The sequence below is a fragment of the Perissodus microlepis genome, chromosome 20 (genome assembly GCF_051167445.1).
Source record: "Perissodus microlepis isolate ML-2025 ecotype Zambia chromosome 20, ASM5116744v1, whole genome shotgun sequence".
NCBI classification, from domain to species: domain Eukaryota; kingdom Metazoa; phylum Chordata; class Actinopteri; order Cichliformes; family Cichlidae; genus Perissodus; species Perissodus microlepis.
This window is the reverse complement of record NC_140480.1, coordinates 32,595,359-32,616,455: the sequence shown is the minus strand read 5'-3', so window position 1 is coordinate 32,616,455 and position 21,097 is coordinate 32,595,359. Positions and strand designations below refer to the sequence as shown.

General features: G+C 41.1%; 1 protein-coding gene across 4 annotated transcripts in view; it reads right to left on the bottom strand.

Moving 5' to 3' along the window:
• Positions 1-1,347: 1,347 nt before the first annotated feature.
• Positions 1,348-21,097, bottom strand: part of LOC146364974 (membrane-associated guanylate kinase, WW and PDZ domain-containing protein 3-like) — a 60,908-nt gene continuing 41,158 nt past the window's right edge. For 2 of the 4 annotated variants that reach the window (XM_084917995.1, XM_084917996.1), the window contains exons 17-21: positions 12,225-12,419; positions 11,379-11,455; positions 10,863-11,009; positions 9,120-9,258; positions 1,348-6,513 (exon numbers count right to left, since the gene is read on the bottom strand). In XM_084917995.1, the coding sequence (XP_084774121.1) occupies positions 5,744-6,513; positions 9,120-9,258; positions 10,863-11,009; positions 11,379-11,455; positions 12,225-12,419 (1,328 nt within the window). In that variant the 3' untranslated portion in view covers positions 1,348-5,743. Of the gene's footprint in view, positions 6,514-9,119; positions 9,259-10,862; positions 11,013-11,378; positions 11,456-12,224; positions 12,420-21,097 lie in introns of all 4 variants that reach the window. The other 2 variants (XM_084917993.1, XM_084917994.1) reach the window with 1 other exon arrangement.

Sequence of the window (21,097 nt, the reverse complement as noted above, 5' to 3'; positions counted from 1 at the left end):
GTAAAACTTTCAATATTTAATGGCAATGAGAACGAGTGGAGACAATTTTTGACCCTAACAGCTTGTAATTTGGGTTTTATTCATCCGATTATCAGAAAACATCCAGAAATTTTTTCTTTCGCCATTTGTCTTGAAGACTCTACATTATTATTTGATGCTGCCAATGTTTTTGTAAAATTGAGGAAATAACTTCTTGGATGATCTTTAGCACACTGCAAGTCAGATTATTTGTGTGGGAAAAAAAACACCAACAGCACATGTTGAAAAGATCCAGATAAGTGATTAAATTACCCAGCTGCTGCAGGAGGAGGAAAGAAGAGCTGCAGCAATGCTAAATATTAACATGTTAAATTGGTGTTGCCCAACACCTTAGAGACCCAGGCTTTTTGAAAATATTGTTATAAAGTTATTATTGCATATTTTCAATATGCAAATGAACACATTTCTTTTTGCCAGTGAGCTTTGCTTGTTTGTAGGAGGAATGCTGGAATAGTCTTTACAAACACAGTTTCTGCAGTTTGAGTCAGCGTGGACGCCATCCGACCACTAAAATCACGAGCATTTTTTTTACATTGCTGTTATTAGCAGATTCCTGGACGGTGTGCTAGAGAGGCTCGTGACAGAGGATCCACCTTTGTGTCTTCATCAAGGAAACACTCCAGCTTTGGAGTGTGTGAGTGTGAGCACAAATAGTGTATTTCAAATGAACTCCGACATGTTTGCCATCTGTATAGTAAGGTCAGTAGGACACTGTGCAGGTGTGACCCACCTGGTTTGGACTATAGATGAAAAATGTGTGTCACACTTTCAAATTTCACTACTGCTCAGAGGAGAGTTAGCAAGTGTTTGAATATAAAGCTTTACTCTATGCTCATGTGAACGAGGCCTTATTTGAACAAATAATCAAATATGGATTTTTACTCATTTCTCATCTTGGTTTAATATCAGCTCTATAGTCACGGTAAAAGGCCGTACTCTTCAAAGATTGCCTTCCACCTGAAACTGATAGTTGTGGCAGACTTGTAACATGTTAGCTTCACACGTGTCTAAATACAGTTTCTATATCTACACAATGAGCCTTTGAATGGTTAAAAATCACACCTGTGCCTAGTACCCAGAAGAAAAGAAATTATGAAGTTTGTTCCAGTAACTCTTGGGGTCATAGAGGTTGCTTGTTTGCTCATGCTTATCAATACAGTGTTGCTTTAAATTTGAATGTTTTATTTGTCATGCATGCCTCAGTATCCTCAGCCTGCTATCCTGTGCTTCAGCTGTCAGGATAAGCGACTTTATCCGGCACTGACCTGAGAACAGAAAGCAAATAAAGATATTTTCCCAAATAATCAGTTCATTTCACATGAGCTTGTTTATTGAACAAGGCTGCAGACAGTTAGCTTGGCCTACCTGAGCTGATGTTGGTCCAGCTCAGAGTTTTAAAGTCAGACTGGATCTAAAGACACCGAGCGATCACTGACGGATCAGATCAGCTGCTTCAGTCACTTCTGCGTGTTTACAGCCAACTGCTGAAGATAAAAACTGCATTAAGCAAACAGCTGAGTGGCGTTCCTCCATCCTGCTGCCTGGGAGCAGGTCTGATGGTAAAACTGTTCAGTCCAGCGTGAACTTGGCTCTTCCTGGTTGTCTCTGGACCAGAACCTGAATGATCAGATCCTTTGTTAGAATCATTAGTCCAGACTCTGCGATCCTGTGATTAGGCGCTGGTCGCACCAATCAGGGAATCAGTCGCTAGGACACAGTCTTAGAAAATGCATAGAAGACAAACATCCTAATGCCCTGAAAGACAGGAGGCAGAAGGGTGGGGCTAAAGGGTAGCACAGGGGTTTGTGGTGTTTGTAGTTTAACTGCTAAGGCTGTGGATGGAACATAGAAACAGACATTAAAATGATGCAAGTGATGTAATGGATCGATGGATGAGGTGTTGGTTTATTTATTTTTGTGTGGTTTATAACTTCAAAGTATTTTTTTAGCACATCAAAGCAATAAATATTATTAAATTTACAGTCTTGATTTCAGTTGACCATATAGTTTAGGACTTGCCTCTCTCTAATGGACAGAGCCATTCTTCCTTCTGCACAGTGATGCAGTTGGATTTCTAAATCCTGCAGTTCCTATATGAAACTGCAAAACCGTGCAATTTACAACAAAGACATCTAGAAGGATGAACAGCTCAAAGGAAAGAAAATCAGTAAAACTGATTTTTGAAGTGAACTGTCCTCAGCAGAAAAAGGGACGTTCTGTCGTGACCTCAGTGAGGCTCTGAATCCTGAGTATTTGTGAACTGATGCTTAACCCCTCACAGGGCATGCATTAAAAAGACTTTTTACCATTTTTACTTCTTTCTTCTTCTTTTTTTTTTTCATTTTTACGTTGCAAATCAAGGTCAGTGAAGTCAGCATATATGTAACGTTTGCATTAGTGTTGCAAATGTGATTTCTGGCATCAGAAAGGGTTAAGTGGTTATTGTCCCCTCTATGCAGCAGCAAGCCTGTTATTTAATAGATTCAATATGAGAGCTTGCTTTGAATAGAAAATAAAGTCTGATTTGCTACTTACAAATTACTTGCCAATAATCGATGCAATGGCAATAACAGGTTAATCTGTATTTGAAGTCATATTTGAAAATATTCTTAAATTTACAGTGAGGTTAGTCATTAATAGTCCAGCTGTTTCCAGACGTGATTTAGCTTAAAAAAACAAAACAAACAGTGAAATCAGAAACACCTGTTACAGGGAAGGGTTACTGTTGATCTTTGAAACAAAACAGGTGCTTTTAAATCTGATATTTACACCCTGTTTTTTCCGCAAGCTTCATATTCCCTTTCCCTCTATAAAGCTGTGACCCTGATCAGCTCAAATATTGATCTGACATCAAGTTTAACTGTCCTGAAACACAAGCAGCTGGAGGAGGATGAAGTTTCACTACTCTGTCAAAAGAAGCTCATCCAGCTAACGGCTGTTTTTATTGTTGATTAACAACCTGCTGAAAAATGCTTTGGATTAATAGTTTTGTCTATTAAAATGAAACAACTTTCCTCGGCTCACGGTTATATTTTTAAAATATTGTTTCAACAATCCAAAGTTTGACATTTACAAAAAAAACCTTCATCTTCGGGTCTGGACAACAAATAGTTTTCATTCATTGGTCTAAAATGAGCCGTTTTACAGCTTTGTTACAGAGTGAAGCTTCTTCATCTCATAAACAGTCTTTGGATGAGTTTTGATGCACAAACTGAAAACATTACGTTAATCTGACACATCAGCATCAGCACGTACTGTAGATCGGCCCATAAATGACAACAAATAAGGTGTGAAAACACTGTTCTGCAGTTTGTCCGCAGAGAGCAGTGACCATTTTATTATTTTTACATCATATAATCTTTTATTTTAAAAACTTTACATTTCTTCGGTGTGATTCTGAAAGGAGACCTATTCTGCTCATTTCCAGCTCTTGGTCTTTATTTGGGGACTCAGCTAACGTAGCATAGCATGATTTATAGTTTTCTTTTACCGATCCTACGCTGTTCCTTTGTACAGCCACTTCCATGTGATTGGCCAATTTTATTGTGAAAACAGAAACAAAATATGTTTTATAAATAATTTTACTAATTTCTAAATATTTTTTGGCTTTCATGTTTTACTTCGACATGTTTAATACTTTGGTTTGTTACGAGACCTCAGGGAAGGCAGAATAGGTCCTCCTTAAAAGGAGCCTTACCATGTTGTTAGCGTTATTAGTTGTTTAAATAAAGTACTCTCGCGTGAATAACTCTTTAAAATAAACATTTTAAATGTGGCTTAAAAAACCTGCTACATGAACAACAAAAAGAAAAATCTAGACACTGTTTCTAGACACTGTTTCTTCTGCTATTTCGATTCAGACGTGTGCGTGATTGTTTGCACTATTCAACTTGAACTTCTAGGCTGAAATTCTCTGAACGTCATGCATGTGTCAATGCACTGACAGTCTCACATCACGTCACTGCACATCATCCTGTGGACATTAATCAGTGTTTTGGTTTTATCTGTTAATTTAATATTATTTACATCTCTGTAGTGCACACTAACCCTCAGTCCAAATGGCAAACACAGGGCTGTACTGTTGCTTCTCATTGATTTGTCTATAAAATGACAGAACTATTTCTACACTCTTAACAAATGTCTTAAGGGTGCAGATATCTGATATACCCATTTATATTTAATTTAACTTTGAGATTTTATAGATTACAGATGAGGTCTGTGTAAATTTTGTTCCTGTTGTTTTAAACAGAGCTACAAAATCAATCGATAAATTTAATTAGTTGGTAAAATGCCAGATTTTCTGAAGCCTGAAGAAAAGAAGTCAGGATTTAATGATTTCCTTTGATTCACTTGATGTAAATTAAACATCTTTCAACAAGAAAACCCATAAAAGGCCTCTGAAGATGCATTTATGGGTTGGACAAGTTACAGCACAATCTTTTGACTATTTTCTGACATCTTATAGGGGAAAAAATCAAAGATTACTCAGTAGTAAAAATAATTAGTTGCCGCCCTAATGTTGGGACCTCTGGAATTAAGGCGAAGACACATTCAGATAACATGAAGGGTCATTTTGTTTTTGTGGCACACAAACTGATTCTTAGCTCAAGTATGTCTCAATTATAAAAAGCATTAAACTCAGTATTGGCTGTTGCATGATGGGATATTTTGGTGTCTGAAAGGTCTTGGCGTTGTTTGACGTGTTGCAGGAAGTGACGGCGTGCGTCTCTGCCTGCAGCTTCTGCGAAGCGACAGTCTGCAGGACGAAGGCTGAAACAAAACGAGGCACTTGTTATGATCCAAAGCTGCAGGTCGTCCTGCTCCTCCGCGGCTGTCGCTATAGAGACAGGCCATGTTGCCATGGTGATGTTATGTTCCTCGACAGCCGACAGGACCACAGCTGGACCTGACATCTGTATGTGTGTGTGCGTGTGTATGGCTCTGTTACATCATCAGGTTATTTTCCTTTCATTTTTACAAGCAAGCAGGCAAATCAAATCATCTCTGGATCTATTTAATCTCTAATATCGTTATAATAATAATTTTGTTACACGTTTATAAAAATAAAAAAATCATTCCAGTAATATTCACATGCTCAGATTACACAGAGAGAATCACGAAACAGCGCCGTTGTTCGGTTCGGATGTTGTTTGCATACCATTTTGAAGTTGGAAGGATGCGAGTGAAGATGATCGTGATGAAGCCATGAAATGCAGACATGATGTTTCACACGGAAACATCACATCAGGTCTGCAGACCAGGAGCCTGTATCACAAAGAGTTCAGCTGTCCACAGGCAGCTCGGGTGATTTGGTGAATGTTTCAATCGCTGTAATCTAACCCTAACCCGTATTAGGATGTTACTCGAATCAAGTCGAAATAAAACAGAATCCCGAGAGGAAGATAAAATAAGTGGAGGGTTGAAATTGTCTGACAGGCGATGGCGGCCCGATATAGCTTTATGATACAGGTCTCAGGATGTACTGAGGCATGATGGGTAATATTAAAGGTGTTGGTTCGGCAGGTCTGTGTAGCTGTTATGTCACCCACCAGCCAATTACAAACAGAGTTTTCTGTGGTCATCCAGTTGGACACAGACGGAGGTGTGTCTTCTCCAGCAGGCCAATCAAAAAAGCCCTTGATAAGTAGCCAATAAAAAAAAAAATCAGCAAATAAAAGAGGAGAATGCCCTCACAGCTGGCCAATCAGAGAGAGAGCCCACTCGCTAGTCCCCGCCCACGGATCTGACTGCTCGTCAGCACCTGCGTCAGTCTCTGCGTGCTCGGCTTCAGCCAAGGGCCCGGGCCATTTCCATCTTGCAACGGCAACTCAGCTCTCCTCCAATCAGACTCCTCCCTCGAGCCAGCAGTGGCGATGCTTGCTGCTGATAGGTGCATCTCCGAAAAACTGGATGTTGATTCGCTGTCGGAAAGATGTCTGTCACTGCTGTCATCGTCCAGCGGCATGAGGAAGGAGAACGCTGCCTTCTGAGATGCAGCCGAGTTCCCAGCATGCTTTGCACGGCGGTTGGTGCTGCTGTTTCTCTCCTCTCTCCTCTCCCGCTCTCCCCCTCCTCTTCTGGACTCCTCTGACAGAGGTGAGTCCCTGAGGCGGGCATCACTCCTGGGTAAGCTCCTGCTCCTCCTCCCCTGCTCCTTGAGGTCATCCTGCTTCATCTGCCTGACAGTCTGACTTCTTCTCTTCCTCTCCTCCCTTTGCTCCTCCTCTTGCCATCTCCTCTCCAGCACCCGTGCTTCCTCCTCCACTATGTCCAGGTCCAGAGCAGGAGGCCCTAATCCTAATCCTCCTGTTCTTCTTTTGGTTTCCCTCTCTCTCCTCCTCCTCTCTCCTTCTCCCGCACCACTTCCTCGTCTCATTTCCTGGCTAAGAGAGGCAGTTGTCATGGTTATCATATCCACATCCAGCTCCTCGGTGTGTGAAGAGGAGGAGGGGGAGAGGGCTCCTTCCTCAGGGCCTTATGGACAAACAGAGAAAGAATATAATTATCTGAATATCTGCAAGTAATTATTGTGGTTATTCCTTTTATTTATTTTTTTAAAAGTACGTTTTTCTTCTGTCAAAAAAATCAGGGTCTAATATGAAAGTCTGAAGCTTTGTGTTCAGACTCTGAACCAAACCCAACCAGGACAAATGAAGCAGGAGGTTCAATCAGAAATTCATGATCATGTAGCCAAGATATGAAAATAGAAACATTTCAGATGTTGGCACTTTTGAAGATTTATATTTCTATTATATTAGAATACACATTCTCTATTGCTACAAATATGCAAACATCAGTGCTGAAAAATGAAGCTGAGGTGCCAAAGCTGCAGTTTCTCTAATGCAAAGTAGTCGAATTGTTTTGAAACTTGCTCTTTTTGAATTATTAAAGTTAGGGGCGTGGCTACTTTGGTGGACAGGTGTGCTCGTGTAACCAACGAATGATTGCTGGGCCTCACCTCTCCCATCATGAGCCACTGAACTGGAAGCCTCATTTGTGTTTGTGGTGTTGATGCCTTTTAATGAAATCAACAGCATAATAAGGCCTGCTGTGAGGTGCAAACTGTCCATGAAGTTTTTGCTCCAGTTCTGGTCACAGAAATTCAATAATTTTTTCAAATGTCTTAATCAGCAGTGATTAGGTATCTAAATCTGCTTGCTAACATTAGCTGCTAACTTGGCACCCCTCTGAATCTGGGTGTAAATGACCAACACGATGGCACTAAAGTCTAAAGTTCAGTCTGTGTCACTTCTCCGTGTCACACTGGGGATTTTCTGCATGTAAGAAATATTTTAACCACTACAACTTAAAGCCAGTCAGGGTTTTTACCGGGACCTGGTTGGCTGTAATATGTTACTACCACCAGAAGATGGTGGTAATGTACCTTTAAACAGAAACAACATAAAACTGTCAGGTTACTCACTATCAGGTACTGGACCTATATGTGTGGCGCTTTACATGCAAATAATAACACTTAAAATACTCAGTACAGTAATCTGATGGCTATTCACATGTGACTATAATGCTGCAGACTGCAGCTGATGATCAGTGAAGATGAAGGATTGATAAAGTGAAAGTGAAGAAAATGAAAGCAGATGGGAAAACACGGAGTTACCAACCGCGTGTTTTCAGTGCGTCCAATCACGTAGAAGCAGGGTTCCCCCTGTTTAGAGTTGGTCATACAGAGAGACAGGCTGGAGAGCTCCACTGAGGAGGAGGAGAAAGAGGAAAAACAAGAGGAAGGAGAGGAAAAGAGAGTCAAAGAAAGTTAAGTCAAACAGTGAGAGAGCCGAGGAGGCAGGTCAAAGGTCAGTGATGAGGGAGTACTTTACAAAAGCCTCTTCAACAGAGTATTCATGAACATCTTCTTATTTCCATCTCAATATTTATATTTTTGAACTCTAATAGAGTAGCTTTGCATAACTCTCAATTCAAAACAATCCTTATTTATCTTATAGTGGGCTGGGCTATTCAAGCTGCCTGAAACAAACTTTTTAACTCCTCCCCTTTTATGAAACCTGATGAGAGGGGCTTCTGTAGCTGAGATGACCATATTAGGATGGGTATTCTATTTTTTGATGACATCATGCAGAGCCTAAAAAGAAAAAACGCTCTGAAGCTGAGCGCTGAGAGCAATCAGACGCCTGAGCTTTTAGGAATTACACAGATTGCTTCCAAATTCACTGACCTTATTATTTTAAAGCTTTACTGTTTCTTTGAGCTATGAGAAGAGGTTCCAAGAAACTGGCTGTTTCCCCCTCCACCAAACTTTACACTTGCCACAGTGCAGTCAGACAAGTGCCGTTGCCCTGGCAACCACCAAACCCTGACTCATCCATCAGCAGGCCAGTAGGAAAAGCGTGACTCATCACTCCAGAGAACATGTCTCCATGTGCTAGAGTCCAGTGGCAGCGTGCTTTACACCAGTGCATCCAGCCCTTTGCACTGCACTCGGTGATGTAAGCCTTGGATGCAGCTGCTCGACCATAGAAACCCATTCCTGGAAGCTCTCTATGCACTGATCTTGAGCTAATCGGAAGGCCACATGAAGTTTGAAGGTCTGTAGCGATTTGTTGGCAACCCTGCTGCTAGAGACACAAAAGCGATTTTCTGCACAAATTCTGACCTTATGAGGTCAGAAATGCAAACTCTCCTGGAACAAGTTAGTTTTCAGCTGCTGTGGGCAGGCTGTGAAAGTTAGAGCTTTCCCGGCTATTTCCTCAGTCTCTTGTCTTAACAGAGCAAGTGAGTCACTAAAGAGTCCAGGCAGTTTTCAGTGCTGCTGGTTTATCTGTGTATTTGTCAGCAGGATTATTATTAATCTTGCTGATTGTAAGCTGTAGATGGATAATGAGACAGAGTGCCCCTGGACACACGCCCAGAGTGACTCAGTGATCCTCCTATGCTTTGGGGTCAAACTTCACCGTGTGCCATTTTGATTAAAAGATATAAAAGATTAAAGAATTCAGAGAGGATCAAGAAGAACTTGAAACTGAAGTCTTAGCAGAGAGAATGTCTCCCAGTTTTCTCTCAGCTGTGTCATGTGTAACAGAGCTGAAGTCCGTCCTGTGAAGTCTCACCGTAGTCGGGCACGTATCCGTTCCCCTTCTTGAGGACGAGGTGGATTCGATGTCCTCCTCTTCTGATCTGCTCAACGGCCTGACTGTGAGTCATTCCTGCTGTACTGTCTCCATTTATCTCCACCAGCTGGTCGGACACCTGCAACACACGGTGACACCTTGTTTACCATCAGGAGGAAAGTGCATAAAGCATAAAACTGAGTATATGTTCTTTCAGGCACCGACAAACATCCTCTGTCTGCAGGAGCATGTGCAATCATCAGAACTGAAAAAGTGTAGATTGTTGAGGAAGCTGACAGTATTGAAAACTAAATTCAGCTGCAAGACATCAGAGAGACAATTACAGATCAGATTATTATTATTATTTTCAGTCCATATTTCAGTCCAATATTTTACTTCTTAGATCTAAAGTGCTAAAGCTGCTTAAACTGTTTAGATATTTACTTTAATTCACTTTTGTTTATTATCCAGTTCATAATTCAGCTCTGTGGCATTTAAAAACGTTCAACTTGCAGTTGACAGACGCTGGACAAACATGACACATTCAGGTGGTTTGAGTCATCAGGATTTGAACTGTTCAGAAAGGTTGGCTATTTTGGCCTCTGGGGGGCGCTACATTTGCTGCAGAGCATTTTGTGAAGTTCTTTTTTTTGTGGAACAACTAAAAAGGAAGCAGAATGATGCGAGCAGCTGCGATGTTGAATGTTTGATGATCGGAGTCTCAGAGCTGCAGGCACAAAGTGAAGCTCTGAATATTTCAGAAGGTTTAATATCACAAAGAACGACTTGACAGAGATCCTGAGTGATGTTTGTCTCAGTGGAAACGTCTCCGCTGCATTTTCTGCTGTTTCACTGTGCCCAAAGTTCAGTTCATATAGGAAACACGTTTAGACCAGATCCAGCATCAATCACACCAACTCTGAGTCTCCATTTTTTCTCCACAAATCTGGCATCACCTTGAACCAGCCAAGAATTGGACTCTACAGACTTCTGAGCTTCCCAGTGGGACTGGACTTACCTCAGACTTGTTCTCTAAACAAGTCTGAGGTGAGTCCTCACCCCTGCAGACTTGGACTGTCCCTACCTGACACCCAACGATGTTCACTTCCCCTGGAGGTCAGTGTTTTGGCTCAGCGGTGTCGTGTGTTTTAACAGTACCAGATATGACAGATCACAGAGAGCGTTTCTGCAGACGAATCATCAGCAGATTTAATAGAGCATCTCTGAATCTCTGCACAGCACAAACGCAGTAACACTGGGGAGGCTTCTCTCCTGCAGCTCAGCAGGTAGAAGGTGTCATCTACTAATCGAACAGTTGACGGAAACTGAGAAAATCCTGGATCAGGCTCATGGTTTCACTGTCAGAGTTTATTCTACCGAGTCAGGAAAATACTTCTCATCGCATTCGTTTCATCAGGATGCTGAAATATGTCCAAATGTTTTTAATGGATGCCTGTGATCGTCTGTTCACATTAATGTTTAAGGTGTACAGATTTTATTTTCCTCTCATATAGATTCACCTGCATTAAAGTATTAATGAAGGGTTTTAATCAGTAGAAAAAACCAATAAGACTTCCTGCACCTCTTTCACAATAAAAACAAGAATTCGTTCTCCTCACTAAGACTTTTGTTGTGAAACAGCTAACGACTGACACCTTAGCCTGAACCTAAATCTAAAATGATGAACAGGATTTTGCATTTTGTACCTGTATGTGTATTTAAATAGTACGAGTACATGTGTACCTGTATCTTGTTGCTGCGCTGGGCTGGCCCCCCGTCCATCAGCCCGAGTACATACAGTCCCATGTTGTATTCACTGCCTCCCCTCAGAGAAAAACCGAAACCTGTAGGACCTCGCTCCAGGTCCACGCTGTAGAACTTTGACTCCTCCTGCTGGACACAGACAGACAATACTGCTGATACTAAACAGTACTGCCTCTTTAATGACAGTCCCACAGTACAGCTGTCTTCCAGTGTAAACTTCAGACAATTTAGATGTAAATGTAGCACACAGCAGGAAGTGGTCTGCTTCAGACACTTTTGCACAGCTGGAAACACTTTCTGATTTAGGTGGTGCTTCCTGCACATCCTGTCCTCAGTAGGATGTGCAGAAAGTGGAACATCTACACCTGGTCATTTGTGCACTCACATGCACCACATGTCAAGACAAATTCAGGGCTGCAATTCATGTGTGAAGAAGGCTTAAGATGACAGTCGCCGATCAAAGTAATACTACAACAAAACAAAAGTTAAACCGACCTTTGACCTCCCTCTGGGTCCTTTTATCATCCGACCATCTATGTCCAGATCTGCGGCTTCGGTCAGGGAAGAGGAATCTGGAAGAAGTGAAAAAGACAATGAGAAGGGAGATGAGATGACTCTATTTACCATCACAGTAGATTTAAGAATTAGGCAATCAAGACGTGAAAGATAAGTGTTATCTTTCAGTACAAAATCTGTTAATTTAAGCAGTTTAGGAAAAATATTTCATCATTCATCCACTTTCGTAACTGCTTATTCAATTCAGGATTGCAGGGGGGCTGGAGCCTCAGCTGTCATAGAGGGAGAGGCAGAGATATTAAAGGCTGAAGCAATATTATTCTAAGGAAAATATTTTAGTGTGTGACTGGAGAGACACGGCTAGTGTAGCAGCCATACAAGTATAAGCTATAATACTGTGATGTCCTTGTGTCTAACTTTAGAGCTCTCTGTAAAGTATTTGATGTCCAAGCTCCACTTTCACAGGCTTAGCAGTAATTAGAGTTCAGTTTCTTTATGCAGTGCCATTTCACAACACTGGTCCCCTCAAGGTGCTTTATATTGTAAGCTTCAGACCCTATAATATTATAAAGGAACCCCATCACACAACCGTCTTTGAGCTAGCATTTGGCGACAGTGGGAAGGAAAAACTCCCTTTTAACAGGAAGAAACCAGAACCAGCTGCACAGAAGCCCCGCCTGCTGCTCAGTTGCTTTGTTTACTTCAGGTAACCAATCAGAAGAAAGCTGGCTTAAAAGTGAAGCAAAGGAAGCTAAAAGGCTTATTTACAGTTACTGGCCTTACTGTAGGTATAAGTGTTTTTAGTGTATCTGTGTTTTTTCATACGGTGTCGAGGAGTGATGCTCAGCCTCAGTGTGTTCCCGGCTCTCCTCAGGATCTGGGCCAGGTCTCGGTGCTGTAGACCTGCGACCGGCCGACCCTCCACCGCCTCCAGCTGGTCTCCGGGCTGGATCTGCCCGCTGCGAGCCGCCGGGCTGCCACGACGCACCGTCACGAACCGGTGAGACATCAGCGATGGGGCTGGAGAAAGGAGAGAAAGAGGTCACATGGTCAAACATCACCTGGACAAATCATGATATTTTTGGTACAGACTGGGGAGTTGAAATGACAAATAAGAACACTGAAATCTCCCAAATATTTTTCCAAAAAGTACAATTAACGATTAGGACAGGATTTACTCAGAACTGTGAGACTTTAGCCGACGCTGTGTATTCTCTCCACGCTGCTGTGTAATAATACATGTGCTTCAGTTTTAATAATTGAGGCCTGTTCACTCTGCTTGGCTGAACTACCAGCTGGTGCAGCTAAATAAAGGAGCAGAAAGACCCACAGTCAAACCACATTAACACCATCTGCAGGGTGTTGGTATGACCTGTGGTGGTCACATGACTGTTGTCTATCAGCACAGAGTAGAAACAAAGAAACAAAGACTCGCACACAGCAGTGATCTGGTTTTCACTCCTGTATGACACCCAAAGGCGTCCTGTGAGGGCAGGATCGATGCCTAAACACCGTCACAGAAACGTGTTGGTGAGGTTGGACAGAGCAACGTTTGAGTATAATGTACACTTGCCTGTAATTGTAATTTTGTCTTCAAAACTACAACTACTTCAAAAAAATTAAAGTAGCCCTGCCCACCTGCCAAGACATATAAAGACTGGGACTCTGGCAACTTTAGTTCCCATTTCTAGCATGAAGAGAAAGTGATGCAGGCAGTAGCAGTGTTAGTGGGGAGGAGGGGAACCACAGCACAGTACAACGTGCACTATTTCCAAACAGAAAACTGAATCAAACTGAAAACCTTTGACACAAATTTCCTAAAGAAAGTAATCTTTGAGTTGCTTTAACCTTTGTAAAGTTGCTGCACATGTGCAATCCACTCTGCAACCCACCTCCACCCCAGGCACTCCTGCTATGGCCTTTTCTGAATTAATCCATGTCGTGTTGTTACTGACGCCTGTTCTGAGTGCTGTGCTTCTGCGCTCCTTGCCTCTGGGGTTTTCACATATGTACATGGAAGGGCAGGATAGCGTGCTCTCCCTGCGTCATGCATTTCCATGTCAGCGCAAGAAGCCATAATCGAGCCATGCTACCAAATAGGGAAGGGAATTGATAAGAATATAGTGATTCTGATTCCATTATCAATATCATTTATCGACTTGATTCCTAATCGATTCTCATTGGGTTGAGCCACCACCAAGCAGCAATAAAGAAATAATATTCATGCAAATTAATTGCATGCTGTAGTCAAATGTTTGTGCGTGTTATTTCACCTCTTTGTTATGATCAGTGTTGGAGTTGTTACTCAAAAAATCATTATTACGCATATTCCACAGAACACTTTTCTTAAAAATGGTGCAGTTATTTACTCCCGGGAACAAGTTCTCATTACACTCGTTACTTTCATGTTACTCTGTAATATGGCTGAAGCACAATGTCTCATTATCACCATTTGAAAATATAAACCTGAGGCTACAACCCCACACCAACACAAGTCCCTAATGAGGACACACACGTCCCTAAGATCTTTCTCTTTGTAGAATATAAAGCTGTCTCGGCAGATGCTTGCATCGAAGTTGTGTTAGCAAGCAGCATAATGCGGTTGTTTCTGTCCTGGATGCAGTTTTACACTTTACCATTTGTGCAATAAAAATAAATGTCCACACTCCAGACTGTGTCACTATTTTCCTCCTCTGGCACGCGAACTGACATCAGCTGATTGTAGTGCGAGTGCAGGAACCAATAAGCAGGATCGATAGGAACTGGACTACTGGGTACCGGTTTCCTACAATAGCCAGTTCTCCCATCCCTACTATCAAATTATTATTTTTATATATATATATATATATATATATATATATATATCTCACAATGGAGGCACTCTGACGTGCACCTATCTGAGCACGTTCATTAATCACTGGTGGACTTTGCACCAATACTAAATCTTGTTTAGAACCAGTTAATCTCAGCTCGATCCTGCTCTGAACTCATTTTTTTTCCTTTTTAATCACTAAACTGAGGGAAAAACATTTGTAGGAGTTTGTTTTTGTAACAGCCAAGTTCACCAATGTAGTGTTTAAAGTCATTTCTGGAGATTCACACTGGTCAGAAGTTAAGCTAACCTTAAACCAAAGATGTAGCATTAAATTATTTACCCGTTCAAGTCCCCATAGTGTGGTATCACATACAGAATTATGCCTTTGTATTATTTCTATCGTAACACGCATACTAAGTGCACATAAACTAAAGCTGAAGCTCAAAACCAAATCTAAAACCTTAAAAATCCTTTTAAATGTCTGTTTTAAAGTGAGGACAGTCCTCACAAAGACAGACACACACACACACACACACACACACACGTTGATCCAAGCCAGTGTAGTGTTGAAATCTCTGGGAGGGAGGACCATGGGGGGAAATTCTCAGAAAGATTTTCTAGCTCAGAGACACTAATCATTGAATCGCTGAGAACAAAGAAAATGGAAGACAAACAAAAAAGAAAAAAACGTTTCCGGTTGAACAGACTGCGTGGTCACATGACCAGCAAATACACAAACCGATGACCCTGAAACCACCACTGAGTCCCAACGCCTGACTGTGTACAGAGTTTCAGGTTGTAAAGTCTAGGAGATAAAACATGAAGTGACTGAAGGCCAGAGAGCTCACCTGATTACAGTAACCTGCTCACATGACCCAGTTTAACAAAGACAGCAGCTGTTAGGGGCATGTAGAACAAAAACACTGCATATTGACTGACTTATGATGCACAAAACAGCCATAAAAATGGCAAAAAAATGGGCGCAACCACTTGTAAAATGAGCAAGTGACATAAAATGACTAAAAGGAGTTTAAAAAATGATAACGGCGACAATAAGAAATGAGCATAAAGATATGCAATATGGGCAAAGATGACCAAAAAGCAACAAAAAGCAGTCAAAGAGAAATAAAATACAGTTATAAAAAGGTACAAGAATGAACAAAAGGGTTCCTATGTAGAGTATAAATTTATAAAGTTGAAAAATTACGAGCTCAAAATGAACTTTTATATACATAATATTTCTAAATCACCTGTTGGCTGGTTCAGTGCACACTATGAATGGACAGGATATAATCTGATATAAAAATATATATTGAAAATATTAAAAATGCAGCTGGCTTTTATCACTGACTCTGGCGGATTAACGTACTACTTCAAATGAAGCTGAAAGTTAATTAAACAGAGGCTGCCCCGACGTGAGAAAACCTGCATGAGAATTTTTCGTGACACACAGCCTGAACAAATAAACTGACCTGCACTCGGCAGGACTGCGATGTAAACAGGATTCGCAGAGAATGGACTGAAGCAGGACAAAAATCCCACCTGCTCCTTTAAAGTCACTTTAAGAAGCTTTAAAATATCAAAGAGGCAAAAGAGTGTGTATTTAACGCTGTTTAAACACACGGTGTAGGAGGGTGAATGCGAGCGTGTGAGCTGATAAGAAAGTGCTGAGATCACTGTGTTCAGTCAGTGGAGGAGGCAACGCGAGGCTACAGAGAGAGAAATATGCTTCAGTGAAGCAGAGGAGGAGAAGTGTGATAATATCCAGGCTGACAGCTGCAGGCAGAGAGCGATGAGAAAAACCCAAAACTGATAAAGTCACTACAAATCTTTGTGTCTTTTGTATTTCTGTGCACACATCCGTCTCCCTGCCTTTGCCTTCATGCATATCCAGTTGCTTCTTACAGGACGATAGCAGCCTGGTCTCACAGGTACTATGAGACCATAGTTTCTATACACAGTCTCACATTTTCAGAGGACAAAGCAGTTTCATGGTCAGGCCCGCTTCTTTGTTACTTGATTACAAATGAAGCAGACATCATTAATTTACTCAAAGTGCTGAATTTGTATTATAGAGCTTTTCACTGTAAAGAAGAGAGAGAGCAAGAACTTTACAAGTGGTAAAACATCAACAGTCTGGTAAAATCAATGAATGGACTGGCCTGAAGTGCATGATCACAGAATTCTTTCCATTGTTCAGAAAAACAATTTTACAACATCTAACCATGTCAAGAACACTCTCGCGGCGTGTCATTGTCACTGGTGGAACTGGGTCACTGGTGTTCATTAATCATGTGACTGCTGATAGAAGCAGCAGGATGAATTATGAAGTGTATATGGTTATACTCTCTGCTCAGATTAGGACAGATCCTTCAATGACCCAATAACAGCAGCTGCAGACAGTAAAAGCAACCCAAGAGTTTCTCAAGGTGAAGAAATGGAATTAACAGCCAGTCAGCTGATCTCAACCCAACAGGGCAGCTTTTCAGTTATTAAATAGAAAACAGAAGGCAGAGAGACCCACAAGCAGCAACTGAAGGTGACGGCAGTAAAAACCTGTAAAAATGCAGCATTTGGTCTTGTTTTCATTCAAGTATTAAAAACATTCAAAATCATTTTAACTTGTTTACTTTTAAGCCTCTAAAAACTTGGGGATGTGCATAAAAATATTCAAATATTCCCAAAAAGTTCATGCAAAGGTTTTTGTAAAACCCTTGAAATAAAGCTGAAACTCACACGTCTGCACTCACATCTTAATTGTCTGATGTAAAACCAACTGTGGTGATTTACAGATACAAAAACTGTGTCCTCTACAAATCATCCCCCCCCCCCCCATCCCAGAGGATAAAGTCTTGTGTGTCTCCTAATGACAGTGCCCCGTGTTCCCTCTTGGTCCACTGAACAATGTATTTTTTTAGGCTCTGGCAAAGTTTTGCAGTAAAAACAAAGTAGAGACTAAGTAAAGACCAACCTCCTTTTTAGCTTCACACATCACGTCGACAGTTTCACACAAGTCTCTTGTTTTTCGATGTAGGGCGGGGTAAAGTGTGGGACCGAAACTACAAGTTAAAGAACTTAAATTATTGAAGAAACTATAAAAAAACTTTAAAAATTGTGCCAAAAATCCATAAATCAAACTTCTATTCAGCCGTTTTTTCTGCTCAAACATACAACTATTTCACATGTTCTGACACGTACTTCTGGACATTTCCTTCTCCTTCCGTGTGAGGCGTCTCTGGGTCTGACTCGATGAATCATGTATGAGAACATTTGCTAGATCAGTTTCTCCAACCACAGTTCTGACTCCAGATGTGCTGCACAAAGAAAACCAATAAAATATTAACCTGTTGAGGAAAAATTCAGCTTGACATCTCAAAGTAACTAAACATTCATGATTTTCACCACAACACCACAACCAGCACCACGATCCAGACTCTTTGGTCAGGCGGCTCATCGTGTTTTTGTTTATTTACTGTCCTTGTGGTAAACTCTGATGCAGTTTTCTGTGTATGGCTCAGAAACGATGCTGTTTGGTTGTTTGGGGTTTGAATATAATACCAAAAACGATTTACTGACGTTGTTATGCTGCCAAAAGACCCTCCTGTGCCTGCACACAGAATAAATCCTCATCATAAGACCTCTTCCACATTCCTCAAACATCACACATACCTCCTGTCTGCCCACATGAACCCAGGTGCTTTTCTGCTGGTGCAGAGTCGCAAACAAGTCCGCTCTGCCTTCTTTCTAAAAGGCTAGAGGCCATGTTAACATATCAACATCAACACATAACAGCTAGCTTCATGACATTCATCACATTTTCCCTGCCATTTGATGTTTTGTTATCACCAGCTGGCATTTTATAAATGAAAAAAAAAAAAAGAAATAAACTCAGTAGTTTTCTACACACTGCTGCTTTAAATTAATTTTTACTCAAGCTCAGTTTATTTGTGTGTGGGGCTTATAAAGTCTTATTTGGTATTGATAATCCTGCACCCCTGATGTAAGTGGCTCCTGATTCTAGACCTGCTACACTGGAACTTTTTCCCCCGGATAAGAGACGCTGCTCTGACTGTTGAAACATGAATAATTGTATTTCAGATTAGGCTCTGGCTCTAAACCAGCCTTAGGTCTGCTAGAGTGAAAAACAACCCCAGGAGACACAGTTACATGCCTTTAGATGTTGGGGAAGCACACAAAGAGCTCTTGGAAAAAACAAAAACCTAAATTCATTTTGTATCTGCTGAGTTTTCTATATTCAATATGTTCCACAATTTCATATCCATCTATATCTACAGTCCACATGTCTGTAGCTCATGAGGTAGAACAGGTAATCCACTAATTGGAAGGTTGGTGGTTCAATCTCGGGGTGACTCAGGGACTCTGATGTGTTCATTGTGTAAATGTTCGATAGTGCTTCTATAAATGGGTGAATGATGCACGTTGTATAAAGCACTTAGACTGCTTCAGTAGAAAAGCGTTATTTAAGAATCAGTCCTCACAATATTGCAGTTTGAAGTCTCAAAACATAAAATATAGTACGGAAAATTTCCCAAGGCGTTCCCGAGCCAGCTGAGAGATGTAATTTCTTCAGCATGTCCTCCATCTACCCCGGGGTCTCCTCCCAGTAGGACATGCCAGAATATCCTCACCTACGAGACACCCAGAAGGTGCTGGAGTCACTTTATGTACGCCACAACCAATTATTGTTTTTTTGTCAGCATTATCGTTGCCCTGCTTACTGATTTAGTCCCACCTCTGAATGGCTTCAGAAGGCTCACCTGCACATATGCAAAGCCAGCCTACAGGTCCAGCCCTAAAGAGCAACATGCCCCCCCATCTGCAGGAGGGGCTGTCGGAGCATCCTCAAAGTCAGGTAGTTACCACATGAACAGCAGGAGCACCTATTATTACACTTTATTCCAATCATATTGAATCCAATAACTTTGATTGATAAACCTTCAACTTTGGCTAAAGTCATGCCTCTCCCACTAGTCGCCATGGGTCATCAGCCTGAACCATGAAGTGGCAAATTATAATCTGTACTTTTACACACATCACTTCACAGTTTCAGTAAACTCAGCCTCACACAGAGTCCTGAGGTTCAACACGGCGATCAGAGTGTTTTTCACTTTTGTTGTCTGATTGATTTGCTGTAACTCAAATATGTTTGTCATCACTTTTATGACAGATTATAGCAGTGTCATAGCAGAATGTTTGCAGTGATTTTATTGATGCTTCCCATTTATATACAGACTGTAGCCTCTAATTTAATATAAATACTCAAATATGACCATATGTAACCAAGTAATACCAGCACGCGTCACTGCAGCACGACATAACTGAATTCTATGTGTTTAGAAAGTCAGAGTTATGCTAATAAACAGATTTTGTCAGCAGCGCAATAAGCAGATGATGTCTGAGTATTAATATTTGGAGTTTTATGCTGTGGGACTTTTACAGGTGAATGGTTAAATACATGAGGATGTTTCTCGTTGCGAGGACGTTGAGTCTGTAGCTCACCTTGGGAGAGAGCTTCAGAAGACTGCTAGAGCACAGGTGAGAGTTCAGGTTCAGGGTAAGAAGCGCGTTAATGCATCATGTACAGGAAGTCTTCACAAGTGCTGAAAGACAAATGTGTGTGTCTGTCCAATTTCATAGTCCAATAAGCCTGAAGTCACCTGCGCTCCAGTTTGTCAAACACACACAGCCCAGCTCATAATTCTGCTGAATTATGGATTAAAGCTGCTATTAATAGAAAGTTTAACATCTCCTATTCCGAATGCTAAAGCACGAACAGATGCATTCACACTCGACACACGACCGCCTCGGGAGCACAGGCTGACGTTTTTTCAGAAATCCTTTGAGTCACGGCATTCCTCTGGGAATCATGCAGAATGGGAGTGAGCTTTGCTGCTCATAGTGTGACTGGAATGGGACAGGAAAGAAGTCAGCATGCAGGAGTTGGCTGAGCTGTATAACAACGGGTCAGTTTTTAAATAATTTGGTGTTTGTTTCCAGCCAAAGATGGATCTGGCCATAGTGATGTCACCCATTGGTTAACCCTGTAAAACCCAACCCATCAAGAAACAGCCAGAAAATTCAGATTTTTTGGAACTGGGATGTTTATTAACCCTTATAATAAAATTCACTTTTTTTTGCTATATCATGTTTATGATTTGACATTTGATACATTGGCCGTTTTTGGCAACTTTTTATTAGCAAAAATGTTAATTTTAGACAAAGAAAAGAGTTTTGTCGATAACATTTTGAAATTATGGCAAGTATTGATCATGTTGATGCGATAGAGGTGTCAGAAACTCATCTATCAAATATGATACAAAGGGCATTATAGGGTTAATGAGGCCCTCTTGCTGCTGACTGATTCTGCTATTACCATCTTTGGATGCTGAAGCCAAACAAGGGGTCACATGTGACTGAAAAACCCAGGGATGCTGCATGCTCATGGTGAAAATGTATTCATTTGTCCCTTTGACTTTAAATGGAATTATAATTTACAACTCAATGTTGTTTCTTTTCAGTAAGGCTTGAAATTAGCAACTGAGACCAGAAATTCATTAGAAAAGTGTTTACATTTTCTCAAACCTCTGTACAACATGACTTCTTTTTGATGTCAGAATGATCCAGGATATTATAAATAATCTTTTATTTAACTATCATTCATAATTAAAAACACAGAGATGGAAAATGAGAGGAATAGTTGAACTATAAGGATTAATACGGGCTACATATATATTCTCATGTTTATTTTGGGACTCCTTTAACAGTGAACCACAGCTGGAAATAGACAGCACATCTGGACACAAACAGGCCAGCAGATGAAGCTAAGCTCTGAGTGAATTTCAAAGGGTTATGTCATGAAGAT